This window comes from Ipomoea triloba, chromosome 10, assembly GCF_003576645.1.
Source record: "Ipomoea triloba cultivar NCNSP0323 chromosome 10, ASM357664v1".
Classification (NCBI taxonomy): Eukaryota; Viridiplantae; Streptophyta; class Magnoliopsida; order Solanales; family Convolvulaceae; genus Ipomoea; species Ipomoea triloba.
The window spans coordinates 3,478,859-3,493,411 of NC_044925.1; the positions used below are offsets into that span (position 1 = coordinate 3,478,859).

The window sequence follows — 14,553 nt, forward strand, 5'->3', positions numbered from 1 at the left end:
TATATATATATATATATATATATATATATATATATATATATATATATATATATATATATATATATAGTAGAGTTCAGGTGTGGCTGCGCCTTCCCGTGCGGTCGGTGTAGTTTACACCACTCAATGTTAAGAAATGCACCACACCAATATGCATTATTAGGTACACATCACCACAAAACACACCATTAGGTATAAAAAAAATACACCACACAGTGTTAAAAATGCACTATTAGAAACAGGGGAGTTATGATGTGTTTTTATGCATTTTCTATTGTGGTATGTTTCTTAACACTGAGTAGTGTATTTCTTAACATTGAGTGGTGTAAACCGCACCGACCGCACGGGAAGGCGCGGCTACATTTGAATAGAAATCTATATATATATATATATGTGTGTGTGTGTGTGTGTGTGTGTGTGTGTGTAGCCAAGTTCTAGTGCGGTCATGTCTTATCATGCGGCCGCACCATTAGTTATTGAAAAAAATATCAATAGTGTTAGAAAACGCACAACAAAAAAATACATCAATGCACCAAAAAATTCACCAGACACTCCAAAAAATGCATCATATCTCACCGCACTTAATGGTGTGCTTTTCGAACACTGTGTGATGCATTTATGCGTTTCTAATGGTGCGTTTTGAGGTATATGTATAACATTCATTCACACTTATTAGTGTTTAATTTAGATTAGATATAAAGTTGTAATACTTGGTGAATGTTTATTGCAACTTGCACTAGGCGTATCTTAACTTATTGTGTTATCATTTTCGTGGGCTTCACGGCGAAGGTGGGGTCACGAGTAATTTCATTACGGAGCTATGGGGTCCGAGGGAGGAGCTCATCCTTGTCAAAGACTGAAGGTTGAATAGGATCGTGGTTGAGACAGACTCAGAAGCGATAGTTCATGCCATCAATGGGGTGTCCGAATCTCGCCCGAAAGCTTTATACCTTGATTACATATTACAAAGCCATTATGAGTCTGATGCGAGACATTGATACCACCCATGTTCTTTGGGAAGACAACCCATGTACGGATTACGTGGCTAACTTGGGGCAGACCGGGAGACGGTGATCTTGGATCACCCTCTTGAGGGCATCAAAATCTTGTTGGAAAAAGATGCTAGAGGTGTAGTCACAAAAAGAATCTACTAATCTTGGGACCTTTTGGTCCCTCTGGCGTAGAAAAAAAAAATCACAGATTCATTGTACAATAAAATTAACAATAAGTTGCGCGTGAATTTTGGCATTATATAATTTCAATCCTATAGTGCAACTTAATTATATAGTATTTAATTTCAGTTCCATGATTATCAATTGCCCCTTAAATCTATGCTTTTAAATCAATTTTGTCAACTAAATATTAGTTTATTGGCGGCAATAATTCACCAAACCCAAATAAATGAATACAACTCAACAAGAATATAAAATGCATGGCAAGTACTAGTTGGTCACTAGATATGACTGAAGACTCTATCATAAGTCAGGGGACAGGCTATCCTGCCAACCACGTGTTTTCATTTGTAATTTGTAATTGTCAAATGTGAATGACGCCAAAAACTCTACTCATGGTAGAGAGAGTGTGTGTGTGTATATATATATATGGGAATACATACAAACATTTATATCGTCACAGTAAAAAGATTGATCAATGGAGACCGGAGTGAAAACTGATACGGAGAGGCTGGGGGCCTCTCTCCCTGTGCCTAGCGTCCAACAGATGGCGAAGGAGAAACCCGCCGTGATTCCAAGCCGTTATGTACGCCATGAGGGTGGCAATGGAGAATCTCCGGCACCGGCCAAGCCATGTTCCGCCTCCGATGTGCCGGTGATCGACATGCAAAAGTTGCTGTCTGAGGAGTGGGGAGATTCGGAACTTCAGAAGTTGCACTTTGCCTGCAAAGATTGGGGTTTCTTTCAGGTTATCTCGTCTATATAAGTTTTAAGTTTATAATTAAATAACACATTTATTATTTAATCAACAAGAGTTAATTTCAATTTATGTCGTAGATTTATAAATGTCATTTCATATTTAGTTTTTTTTTTTTTGGAAAAGGTACAAATAAGCCATCGAACTATTTGGGAATTAGCAATTAAGCCATCAAACTCAAATAAACTCCAAATAAGCCACTGAACTCAGAAAAAGAAAGCAATTATAAGCCATTAAATCGGAAAAAATTACAATTAACGACGGAATCATCGCTAGTCGCATTTTCCGGCGAGGGCGACCATTCTGGTCGCCCTCGCCGGCAAGGAAGGCGACCAACCCCAAGGAGAAGGCAACCAGTTTTGGTTGCCTTCCCCAAGGAGACGGCGACCATTTCTGGTCGCCTTCTCCGCCGGCGAGCCTCGCCAAAAAATGCGACCGACGACGATTCTGTCGTCGCCGGAAGTGTCCGCCGGTGGCCGGAAAAGTCGTTGTCGGTGGCCGGAATAGGTAAATGACTTGTTAAAAATGTTAATTGTAATTTTTTCCCGGTATAATGGCTTAGTTGCTTTGTTTTTCTTTGAGTTCAATAGCTTAATACTAATTCTCAAATAGTTCGATGGCTTATTTGTACCTTTTCCTCTTTTTTTTTTTAGAACGTCCTACATTGATCATAGTATTATCATTTTTAATGGGTTGATTAATTAATAAATAACACTTGTAAATCTAAGAGTATGTTTGGTTCGCACATAGGAATCGGAATCAGAATGCGTATCAAATACTTGGTAATGATAATGGTTTTGGTGAAAGTATTTTGAATGCTTGGTGGTAGGGTGGAATAAGAATGATTATTAATAGTTGGGGAAGAGGAGGAAGGAAATGAAGCCCTTATTTTATTAGGGAATGTGTTTTGCAATTAAGGGGTAATCAAAACCGTATCCATAGTAGTGCTTTAAAAACTTGTCAACTAAAAAGTAACAATGACTTTGATACTCATTCCTGATAGCTAAATCTGTCAATCAAACACACCCTAAGAGTAGCATGCCACAATAATGCTAGGAAAAACAAAATGTTATGCAAAAAAAGAAATTAAGTCTAATCAATAATATAGGAATCTAAAATTGAAAAGATGCAGCTAATAAATCATGGGGTGGACTCTTCACTGATTGAGAGGGCAAAATATGAGGTCCAAAATCTGTTCAATCTGCCATTGGAAGAAAAGAAGAAGTATGAGAAGGTGGCAGGGGAAGCACAAGGTTTTGGTCAACTCTTTGTTGTATCTGAAGAGCAGAAGCTTGATTGGGCAGATCTGTTTTACCTAAGAACCCTACCACTCCATATAAGATCACCTCACATTTTTCCTATTCTACCAGAGGCTTTCAGGTAATTAATTAAATCTCCTAATCTCTTACAAATAAACACATCTACTCTTACCTTTTTTGTTCATATATATTCACACACATTATACATGGAGTAGAATATACAATATTTTAGATATGAGCTTGATACTTCGAGTATAGTGATTTTGGTATGTTTAGTCCTAAACTTTTAAGTTAACACCTGTTGTCATACAACTTTCAAAGTTTAGCCAGCTGTAGTCATTCTGAAATGATGACTTTGTCAACTACTATATAGTGTGATAACACCTCTTTTAAATGGTCAGGATCAAACCTGGTAGTGGGGCATTGATTTTTGCTCTGAAAAAGAGTAAAAATTATTGAAAAAGTATAGAAAGGATATTATTATTCCGTACATTTTAAAGAATAATATAATAAATGTTTTTTTTTTAAAAAAAATAGTTCATCTTATAAATTAAATATAGTTAATTAATTATGTTACATTTTTTTTAACCTTTTGGAGGGATACTGTGGAAGCATACTCATTAGAAGTGCATAAGCTTGCCATGAAGGTTCTAAGCCTTGTAGCACAAAATTTGGGAATAGAACTCGAAGAAATGAGAATGCTTTTTGAAGAAGGAATGCAGTCAATTAGGATGAATTATTATCCACCATGTCCTCAACCAGAGCTTGTTATGGGTCTAAGCCCTCACTCTGATCCTGGTGGGTTAACTATACTCCTCCAAGTGAATGAAACAAATGGTCTTGAAATTAAAAAGGATGGAGCTTGGATTCCCATTGTGCCAGTTCCAAATGCATTCATTGTTAATGTTGGTGATTCTCTAGAGGTAATTATTAAATTGATTTTTTTTTCTTTAGAATGTGGATTTAGCATAAAACATATCAATTAAAACTCAACTTAGACAATTGAAATATAAAAAATTTAAATGTTAAAAAGTGATGGGTTTGTTTGGAAACCATAAAATGACTTCTGCAAAATGTTTTCTGAAAAATGAGTCATTTTCCAGAAAATATTTCCATTTCTCGTGTTTGGTTGCATTCCAGAAAACTCTCTTTGAGTTTTGGTTTATTTGATGGAAAATAAGAAAAATTGTATAACTAAAATTTTAATTGTCGTTAACTAAAAAAGATTTGACGACAGCTGTGCTTTGCCCAGCTTTTTTTTTTTTTTTTTTTTTTTTTCCATATAACAAACAATTTTTTTTTTAAAGTAGTAGTTTCTATTGGTTTTTGACGAAAGCAGTCATTGTAGAAAGCGGAGGATGACTTAAGAAAGCCGAGGAAACTGACTTCCCCCAAAAAAAGGGGAAGTCATTTTGTCAGGAAAATCTAGTTATTTTCCCGTTGACTTCAATTTTCGACATTCTTCCAAACACTGAAACCTGAAAAATGATTTCCTGAAATTATTCATTTTCCAGGTTTCCAAAGACACCCTAATTGAATGACTGTAGCACAATTTGAAAGTTGAATTTTACAGATCTTTACAAATGGAGTTTATCGCAGCATTGAACATAGAGGAATAGTAAGTAGAGACAAGGAGAGGATATCTATTGCAACATTTCTTAGCCCAAGGTTGGATGGTGAGTTAGGTCCAGCTACCAGCCTTATCACCCCACAAAACCCAGCAAAATTCAAGACAGTTACTGTAACTGAATATTTTCGTTTGTTTTTTGGACGAAAGCTTGATGGGAAATTACAAGTTGATGCCTTTAGAATGGTGGATTAATACGTTTGGTTGGAGGGTATGAATTATGTGGAAAAAGAATTGTAATTCAATAAGAAAAGAATAATGCGGGAAGAAAGTATGAGTTTAAATTCCAGGTTCGCAAAAATAAAATTATTGGGAATTGAGAGGGAGTAAGTAGTATAAAGTCCAAAATGCCCATTATTATTATTATTATTATTATTATTATTATTATTAATCTTAAATGACAAGTATCTCTTGGACGCATTTGCATATTCAAACACCAAAAAATATAACATAATAAATTCAAAAGCACTCATCTACCGTATCTCTTGAACTAAAAAAAAAAAAAAAAAGCATTTGATTTAGACAGCTAGGAAGCTTGATCAAAGCCATCAAGTACTCTTCAGAGCATCACCATCAATGATAATTGTAGGAGATAATGTCAGATAAATGTCATGTTGGCATGAGAGAGGAGAGGAGAGAGTGAGTGAGTGAGAAGGGAGCATCTGCAAATTAGGCGTGAATAGCATAGTAACAAGCTCCCAAATCTGACACAAGCCTCTTCCGGTTGTGCGCGTTATGCGCACAGCAGGCGCCTACTCGGGCGCGGGCGCGTGACAGACCTGACCTTTTAATATTTTTTTTAAAATTAGTTTTGTTTTTTTTCCCCCTTCCATTTTCTCTTTCCTACTCACATTTATAAAAACTTCTCAAAAATCGCGAATGAAATCCATTGATAAGGATGCTCTCATTGGGCAACCCATCAACATGACTTAACTCAGTGTATAATTGCTACACTTTTTCTTGAAGAGTTGTTGCATATAAAGAGTGCAAATTTTGAAGAGTTCTGCATATAAAGAATTCAAAGGAACATACACGAAAATTGTTGTGTATAAACAATGTATATAAAGAATGTAAATTTTGAATAACACATGCTATAATTTAAAAGGGAAGACCAGACATCAATTTTAGGTTAAAAAAGGGGGGACAATTTTGTCTTACGATTATTCTTTTTCTTCCTAAAATCCACGAAATTAAAGTCTCTGGGGGGACCATGAGATTCTAATTCCATGAAAATGTGGAATTGCAATCCCCTCAAACTAAATGAAAGAATTTAATTGCATTCGGAATTAGGTAGAAATTAAATGGGAATGAAATTGTAATTCCCTACAACTAAACGCTATGTTAATGTTAATTGGTTTTTACTTTGTCTTTTTGATGAAGACATGGAGTACACTCCATGCGGAAGCATAAGAGGATAAAAGCATTCTTTCTTCCCAAACTTCATGAAAATGTTAAAAACACTTCAAATAACACTTCTTCATGACAATCTTTCTTGATGTAAGACTGTTGATGTATTATCTATATAAATGAAATCTTCCAAACTCCAAATATTAATTCTAATTGATTTGACACGATCATTAATGTAAAAGATAATTATTCACCATAGTAGTTGGCGTAGATTAACCGCAAATGCGCATTAACCCGTAATTCACCTAATTCACTTAAAAGTGACTTGAAGTACCAATTAAGCTTAATTGATAGCCTAAAATTATTTTAGTCATTGCTTTGAAAATTACCTAATTGGTCTTTTGACTTTTAAAATCCCGTGAATTGACAAATTTGCCCATCAACTTAATTGGCGTTGGAAATATTTTCTAATGTAGGACCAAATTGAGTATGCTTTTAAAAGTCAAGAAGTCCAAATGAGTAAATTTTAATTTTGGTCATGTGACTATTAAGGTCTTGTTTATTGCAACCCACGACTTTTAAAACTATTAATTTAGTACTTTAACTATTCAATTTTAATTAATTTTTGTCACTCCAGCCAAATTGCCGACCAAATCTCACCAAAAAATTTTAATTAGCCAATTAATCTTTAATCTAAGGGGACAATTTCTTCTTTGTATGGCTCTGCCATCTCCGACCAGCTGAACACCACCTCAGCCAAGCAATCCCGCACCGCCGGCTTCTCGCTCAGAGACACCGCTCGGGCAGAGGTTCACACCGTTCTCGGTCAAGGTCATCACGCTGCTGACCGTCACTGACGGAATCCTCGCCATGGGTGCTAGCGGCGACCGTCCCGCCAGCGAGCCTACTAGTGGCGGATCTAGAAAATTTTTTCAGTAGGAGCGAAAGATAAACTAACAAGATATTCTTTTAAAAAAAATGAAACACTTAGAGATCGAGTCATAAATATTGTTAACTAGAGATAAAAAGCCGAAATACATCAAGATAAAAATATTTAAAATAAAATATAACACATACTCCGTAATTAATTAGATAAAATAGTTTGACTGAAAAACACATTATAAATCACTCATCTCACAATTAATATTAAAAAAAAAAAAAAGAAGTCACAATGTTACGAATAAAAAATTCAATTAGAATTCTCACTATTAATATTAAAAAAAATGCTAAATACAAAATTTCACTCATCTCACTATTAATATTAAGAAACCTTAAAAAAAAACCACAATATTAAAAATAGAAAATTCAATTAAAATTCTCACTATTGATATTAAGAAATGAAAAAAAAAAGAAAAAAAAAGCCACATCATTACAAATAAAAATTTGAATTAGAATTCTATTAATATTAAAAATGTTGAAAGAAATTACAATACAGACTTACCATTTAAGCCATGCTAACTTTTGGTTACATATTGGTATATCTTATATATATAGTATATATATGTGGTGGGGCAGTGGGGGCAGCTTGCTGGATCCGCCACGGGAACCTACCAAGCAGGGATACATGCTAAAAAAGTGAAAGTGACGAAATTGCCCCTTAAATTAAAGAGTAATTGGATAATTAATTTTTTTCGGTGAGATTTGGTCGGAGTAACTAAAATTGATAAAAAATTAAATACTTAAGGTACTAAATTAACAGTTCAAAGTCATGAACTGTAATTAACAAGACTTCAATAGTTAGAGGACCAAAATTAAAATTTAGTCTGGAATAAATTTTAAAGTTAAAAAAACTAAATCAAGTAATACTCCACCGTGAGGATCCAAAACTCGGGATTAATCCTCAACATATTTCCTTTCTTTGGCGGAACATGCTCATCCACACACAATTTTAGTTGGCAAAAAGACAAAAGCAATATAAAGACGTGATAGTGTATACAAAGAGAGTCACTTATTATATCTTTACAACAAGAAGATAATTTAGATTGATCGATGGCAGCCGCCATGGAAACTGACTCGCAGAGCCTTGGTGCCTCTCTTTCTGTGCCTAGCGTCCAGCAGCTGGCAAAGGATAACCCCACCGTGGTTCCAACCCGTTATATACGTGACGGTATCGAATCTCCGGCACCGTTGTTTTCCGCCGCCGATTTCCCGGTGATCGACCTGCAAAAATTACTGTCAGAAAACTCAGGCGGAGATTCTTCGGAACTTGAGAAGTTGCACCTTGCCTGCAAAGATTGGGGTTTCTTTCAGGTTATAACAAACCTCACCTCTTAGTCCTCCTAATTAACGTTTTAGTTTAGGTTATTAACGCCGGTATATTATAGGATGTTAGAAAATATTGGGTTGGCATATATAAGCTCTGTTTAGTAATATAGTTGATAAGTTAATTTTGGCTGATTTAACTAAGTTTAATTGTCATTAGCCTTGTGTTCAAATGGTATGTAGTGACTCGAAAGTATATATGCATGAATTGATACTACAATCTAATAGAGTTAATAAGTCAAAAAGAGTAGATTTTTGGTTAGTTGATTGACCTTAATTATGAAATGGCCATTTTAATCTTACTATATGTAACATTTATATCTCTTGATTTTCAAAAATATGTAACATTTATATCTCTTATTGTTGTTCATCTACCTTGCCCCTTTCTCTTTTTATTTCTATAATAACAATAATATTTTTTTTTATTTTACTCATAATAATAATAATAATAAAATAAATAAATAAATAAAAATTATAAAAGTAAATTAAGAGTTTATAAATTAGCACAATATGTTTATGCAATTATAAGACATTTTACATTCAATCAATTAAATATAAATAATTAATTTACCAAACATTTTTTTACAACCAGCTAATCAAATCAGCTAAACCAATCAGCTAACAACTATCAATTATCAGCTACTGCCCAACGCCCCATAATTTTGGACAAATCTAATATAAATTAAATAAAGTTTTGAGCTTTTGTGTTTGCGTGTGTGTTTATATATACTGTGTCTCTATTATTTCAATTCTCTAAGAAAGAAATGAAGTGCAGCTGATAAATCATGGAGTGGAGACTTCACTGGTGGAGAAAACAAAAAATGAGGTCCAACAACTCTTCAATCTGCCATTAGAGGAAAAGAAGAAGTATGGGAAGGTGGCAGGGGATCCCCAAGGATTCGGTCAGCTCTTCGTTGTATCCGAGGAGCAGAAACTTGACTGGGCAGATCTGTTTTACATAAGAACCCTCCCACCACATGTAAGATCACCTCACCTATTCCCTAAACTACCAGAGCCTTTCAGGTAATTCAACCTCCTAATCTCTTACAAATAAACACTTTTTTAATTTTTTTGGTGTAACGAGTGAAATCCTGCATCCTGACCCTAACCGACAAAGGATCACAGGGAGGAAACTAGTTTAGGTTGCTCATAGTTGACCGGTTCAAGTCAAGAAGTTGATTCGAACTCATGACCCTCTGGTTATAAGTTCGTATCCTTAGTTATTTTGGCTGAACTGGTTCCCTTTTATGTTCTTTCTATGATAGAACATTTACACACACGCATTGTACAATAATTTTGTAATCAAATTGTTGACCTTATAAATTAAATAGTAATGCTTATGTTTGCAGGGATACATTGGATGCTTACTCACTAGAACTGCACAAGCTTGCCATGAAGGTTTTAAGCCTTGTGGCAAAAAATCTGGGAATAAAAGATGAAGAAATGACAATGCTTTTTGAAGAAGGAATGCAATCGATTAGGATGAACTATTATCCGCCATGTCCCCAGCCAGAGCTTGTTATGGGCCTTAGCCCTCACTCTGATCCTGGTGGCCTAACTATACTCCTTCAAGTGAATGAAACGCAAGGTCTTGAAATTAGAAAAGATGGAGCTTGGATTCCCATTGTGCCAATTCCTAATGCCTTCATTGTTAATGTTGGGGATTCTCTAGAGGTAATTAAATTGATCACTTTTTTTTTTTTTCTTTTTTTTTTCTTTTTTTTCATTTGATGCAATTGCATTTGATACAATTGCAATGTATATGGATATAAGGTAAGACCTACCATCTAAAACTTCATATATATATATATATATATATATATATATATATATATAAAAGGGTGCGCTCGAGTGAGAACCAATGCCGAGTAGAACCAATCGCAGTCATCCACACGTCTAGATTCAATGGATCAAATGTAATTTTAAAACAAATGCGGTGGCATTTTTATAAATAACTCAAACTTTGGTGCAAATAACATCAATGCAAGTAACTAGTATAAGTAAAATCACTTAAAAGTGCAACCATCTTCGCTCAATAATACAAGTAATTTTTAACAATGGTGCACCTAATGATAACGTCTTTCATATTAGTGCACTTAATGATAACATTTTGTGCAATTAATGATAACGTTTAGTGCAATTAATATTGATGCTCAGTGTAAATCATTTGTTCCACTTTTAATACATTTAATTATTTGCACTTTTAATACATATTATTTGCACTTACATGCACTATATGAAACTAGCACTTTTAACACAACTCTTGCACTTCAAAGTTAAATTATTTACGAAAATCTCACAACAGTTTAAAAAAAGAAATTGTGTTTTTGACCATCTAATCTGGACACGTGGATGATTGCGATTGGTTCTCAGTTCTCTCTTGGGAAGTTAGTTCTCTCCTGAACTGCAAATTTACTGTGGACCGTGGTCCACAATGCATGGTCTAGAAACGGCTTCATTCCGCGCCGTTAACTCTGTGTATAACATATCAGTTTTATTTTATATACACTGCAGTTCCCTTTCAACACAACTAGTTTTTTTCGATATAAATACAGTTTCATTCGACATTATACACTCAAATATGTGAAGCTGTTACTCAGTTTCCTCTCAACACAACTACAATATCATTTCGATATAACTACAGTTTCATTGGACAATATACACTCAAATATGTGAAACAGTTATTCAATTTCACTTTATATACACGGTAGTTTCCTTTGAACACAACTACAATTTCATTTTGATATAAGTACAGTTTCATTTGATAATATAAAAACAAATGTGAGGCAGTATCTTTTGAGATGAACTGCAGTTTCATTTACGGAGTTCTATTAAGACTCGACGGCATCCGTTTCTTTACTTAATGAAACGACGGCGTTTTGGGACCATGGTCCACCGTATAATGACTGCACCTGAACGCCCTCATATATATATATATATATATATATATATATATATATATATATATATATATATATATATATAAACACACACTACGGAAGTACAAAAGTTTTAAAAGTTAAAAAGTGATTAATATGATAACCACAACATAATTTGAGGGTGTATTTTGTAGATCTTTACAAATGGAGCTTACCGCAGCATTGAGCATAGGGCTATAGTAAGCAGAGGCATGGATAGGATATCTGTTGCAACATTTCTCAGCCCAAGGTTGGATGCCGAGTTAGGTCCAGCAATTAGTCTTATCACCCCACAGAACCCAGCAAATTTCAAGAGAGTTACCGTAACTGATTTTTTTCGTTTATTTTTTGGACGAAAGCTTGATGGGAAATCACAGGTTGATGCCTTTAGGGTTAACAAGTAAGGACTTTGATGAAGAATACACTTCAATGTCACTATTCACTTTAGTTTATGTGTTTTATAATAAAACAAGTATATCGGTATTTGTCAATGAACTTTTGATCTACTGGCCCGAAGTAGTTCTCTCAAATGGTAGGTCATGGATTTGAGCCACCTTTAGTTAGTAATATTCTAAAAGTATTAAAAAAAAATGACTTCTTCATGTTTCATTCTCATGATAAGGAAAAAGGTTTGTTCAGTGTATGAATTTGGTTTTGGATTTTACCTCAATCTAATGAGGAATCATGCTAGACTTGCCTTCATCTTTCACTGTATTTTCTTTACTATCTGAAATGGAAAATGACAAAATGTCAATCATGCCTATTGTTATTTACTAAAGACACAAATTACTCATTTTACCGTAGTGAATCTTATTAGGAACTAGGAAGGACATAATTTGAAGTCTTTATCACACTTTGAGTAAGTCAGTCTTGAGTACTGAAATCTGTTCATTGAATCCAAATACTACATAAACTTCTAATGCCGGATGTGACATTACACCTAACATCCAACCAAGCAATAATAATAATAATAATAATAATAATTATTATTATTATTATTATTATTATTATTGTTATTGTTGTTGTTATACAGGGTCTCACAATATATATATATATATATATATATATATATATATATGTGTGTGTGCGCGCGCGTGTGTACCCACACTTGAATCTTTCCCCACACACGCGCACACACACACATATATATAAATATATATATATGAAATTTCACGTTTTAATGACAAAACTAACTGCTAATCTAGCCGACAAAAGACCACAAAAGTTTTACATTATTTTACTGTACCTAGTCCTTTACTCCCTTTTGTTAATATTTCCTTTCTTATTATTTTATTTTATTTTTTTTAAGGAACCTTTCTTAGTTTGTTATTGGCGGAACATGGTTATTTCCCTCATCCACCACACGTACATTGTGAGCTGGCAAAAAATATAAACGTGTGATAGAGTTGAAACAAATATATTTATATCTGTCAAAGACCTTGTGGTCTAGTGGATTCGTGCTTCAGTAGGTTGAGAAAGTAACTATGAACAGATACTACACTGTAAGAGAGTCAATAGGGGTTCGTGCTTCAGTAGGTTGAGAAAGTAGCTATGAACAGATACTACACTGTAACAGAGTCAATAGTACATTTATATCCGTACAATAAGATCTATCAAGATTCATCAATGGCAACCCCCTGGATACTGATGAGCAAGCTAAGGCCTTGGTATTAAATGCACTTTTTTTTTTTTGACAGACAATTAAATGCACTTAAATCGTCATTGTTCTTGATAGAACTAAATTCCTCCACACATTCAAGTGTATAATAGCATATGCAAAGTATGAAGTAAATAGGAGAATTTAGGCCAAAAAATCTCTTATCTTTATTACTCTTCAATAAAGCATAGACTAGAGAGTTAGGAGCATGGCCTCTGTTGTTTAGAGAGAGAGGATGAAGATGAAAAATAGCCCCTTACATGTAGAACTAGGGTCCTTTTTATAGGCTAGCTCATACCCTTATAGTATACTAAACATATGTATAAAATACAGAAACAATATATTCAGGATATATTCCTTATCAGTTCTTAATAATATTGGTTTACTGACTGTAATAATCATAATAATTGCACATGATATAATGAATCAATAAATAAAATGGAATTTAACTATCATGGTTTTAAACATTGTCTAATTGTAACCAACTTGGTCGGCATCGCACTTTTGCAATCATTGTTTGATAGCTCTGGGGATGGCGAAACAATAGAATCTTCAGAATGGAAGATATGAGTATCCACAGAAAAGTCGCATGGATGAAGGAAGCGGATGTGGAAATCAGTCGAGCCTTCATGCGAGAGGAGACCATGAAGGGAAATAGGATCATGGAGAGGATCATCAACCTCTGCTGGAGACCTTCTGCGAACCACTGCCACATTATAAACGTTGATGGGAGCGTCAAGGCCCTAACCGGTAAAGCAGGAATAGGGGGCGTGCTCAGGGATGATAAGGGAATTACGCTTGAAGGTTTCTCAGCCAACAGGGGAGTCACCTCACCAGAAGAAATGGAGGCAAGAGCCATTGTCACAAGCATGCAGTGGGCTTGGGACAAAGGAATCCGAGATATCGAGATTCAATCGGATGCAAAGAAGGTTGTCGAATGGATCCATGTTAGCCTTGTGCTTTGGGGTCCCATTAGAGATGTTATTGAGGATATCCGAGAGTGGTTGCGGAAAGACTGGCATATAACGATCCGGGCGATTTTTAGAGAACAAAACATGGTGGCGAACTCGCTTGCGAATTTTGGCACCTTCCAACAAGGGCCGTGGGAGACATATTGTACTAGCCCGTTGATTAGCGAAAGGGCCTATCTCCATGATTTGGCCCGAGTCACTAGTGCTCGCAGAGTTCGAGAGAGTAGCTGAATACTCTCCTTCGGGTACCCCCGTCCTTCTTGATCGAAAAAACTTGGTCGGCATGAGTAGCCGTGCACTCTCCTCTTTTAAGAGAGGTCGGGAGTTCGAACCCTCTCTGGTATGAAAAATACGAGACATAAATTCCTAAAATAAGACACACACGCAACTACTAATCTATTGGAGCAATACTTGATCCTAAGTACAAAATGAGATTGGTTGGTTTTGTTTTCAATCAAATATATAATGCAAATGATGCCCGTATAAATGTGATGAAGGTTCGGGATGCATTACATGACTTGCTCTATGAATATGTTGAAATTGATAACATGAAAAGTCGAAAAGGTAGTTCTTCTGTGCCAAATGC

At 34.9% G+C, this 14,553-nt stretch overlaps 1 protein-coding gene across 1 annotated transcript; it reads left to right on the forward strand.

Annotated features, from left to right (window-relative positions):
- Nucleotides 1–1,626: 1,626 nt before the first annotated feature.
- Nucleotides 1,627–11,986, forward strand: LOC116033677 (codeine O-demethylase-like). The gene is made up of 6 exons (XM_031276432.1): nt 1,627–1,917; nt 3,059–3,306; nt 3,784–4,108; nt 4,759–4,853; nt 9,771–10,095; nt 11,495–11,986. Exons 1-6 carry the CDS (start codon nt 1,648–1,650, stop codon nt 11,741–11,743), a joined length of 1,512 nt encoding a protein of 503 aa, XP_031132292.1. The 5' UTR covers nt 1,627–1,647; the 3' UTR covers nt 11,744–11,986.
- The last annotated feature ends 2,567 nt before the right edge of the window (nt 11,987–14,553 follow it).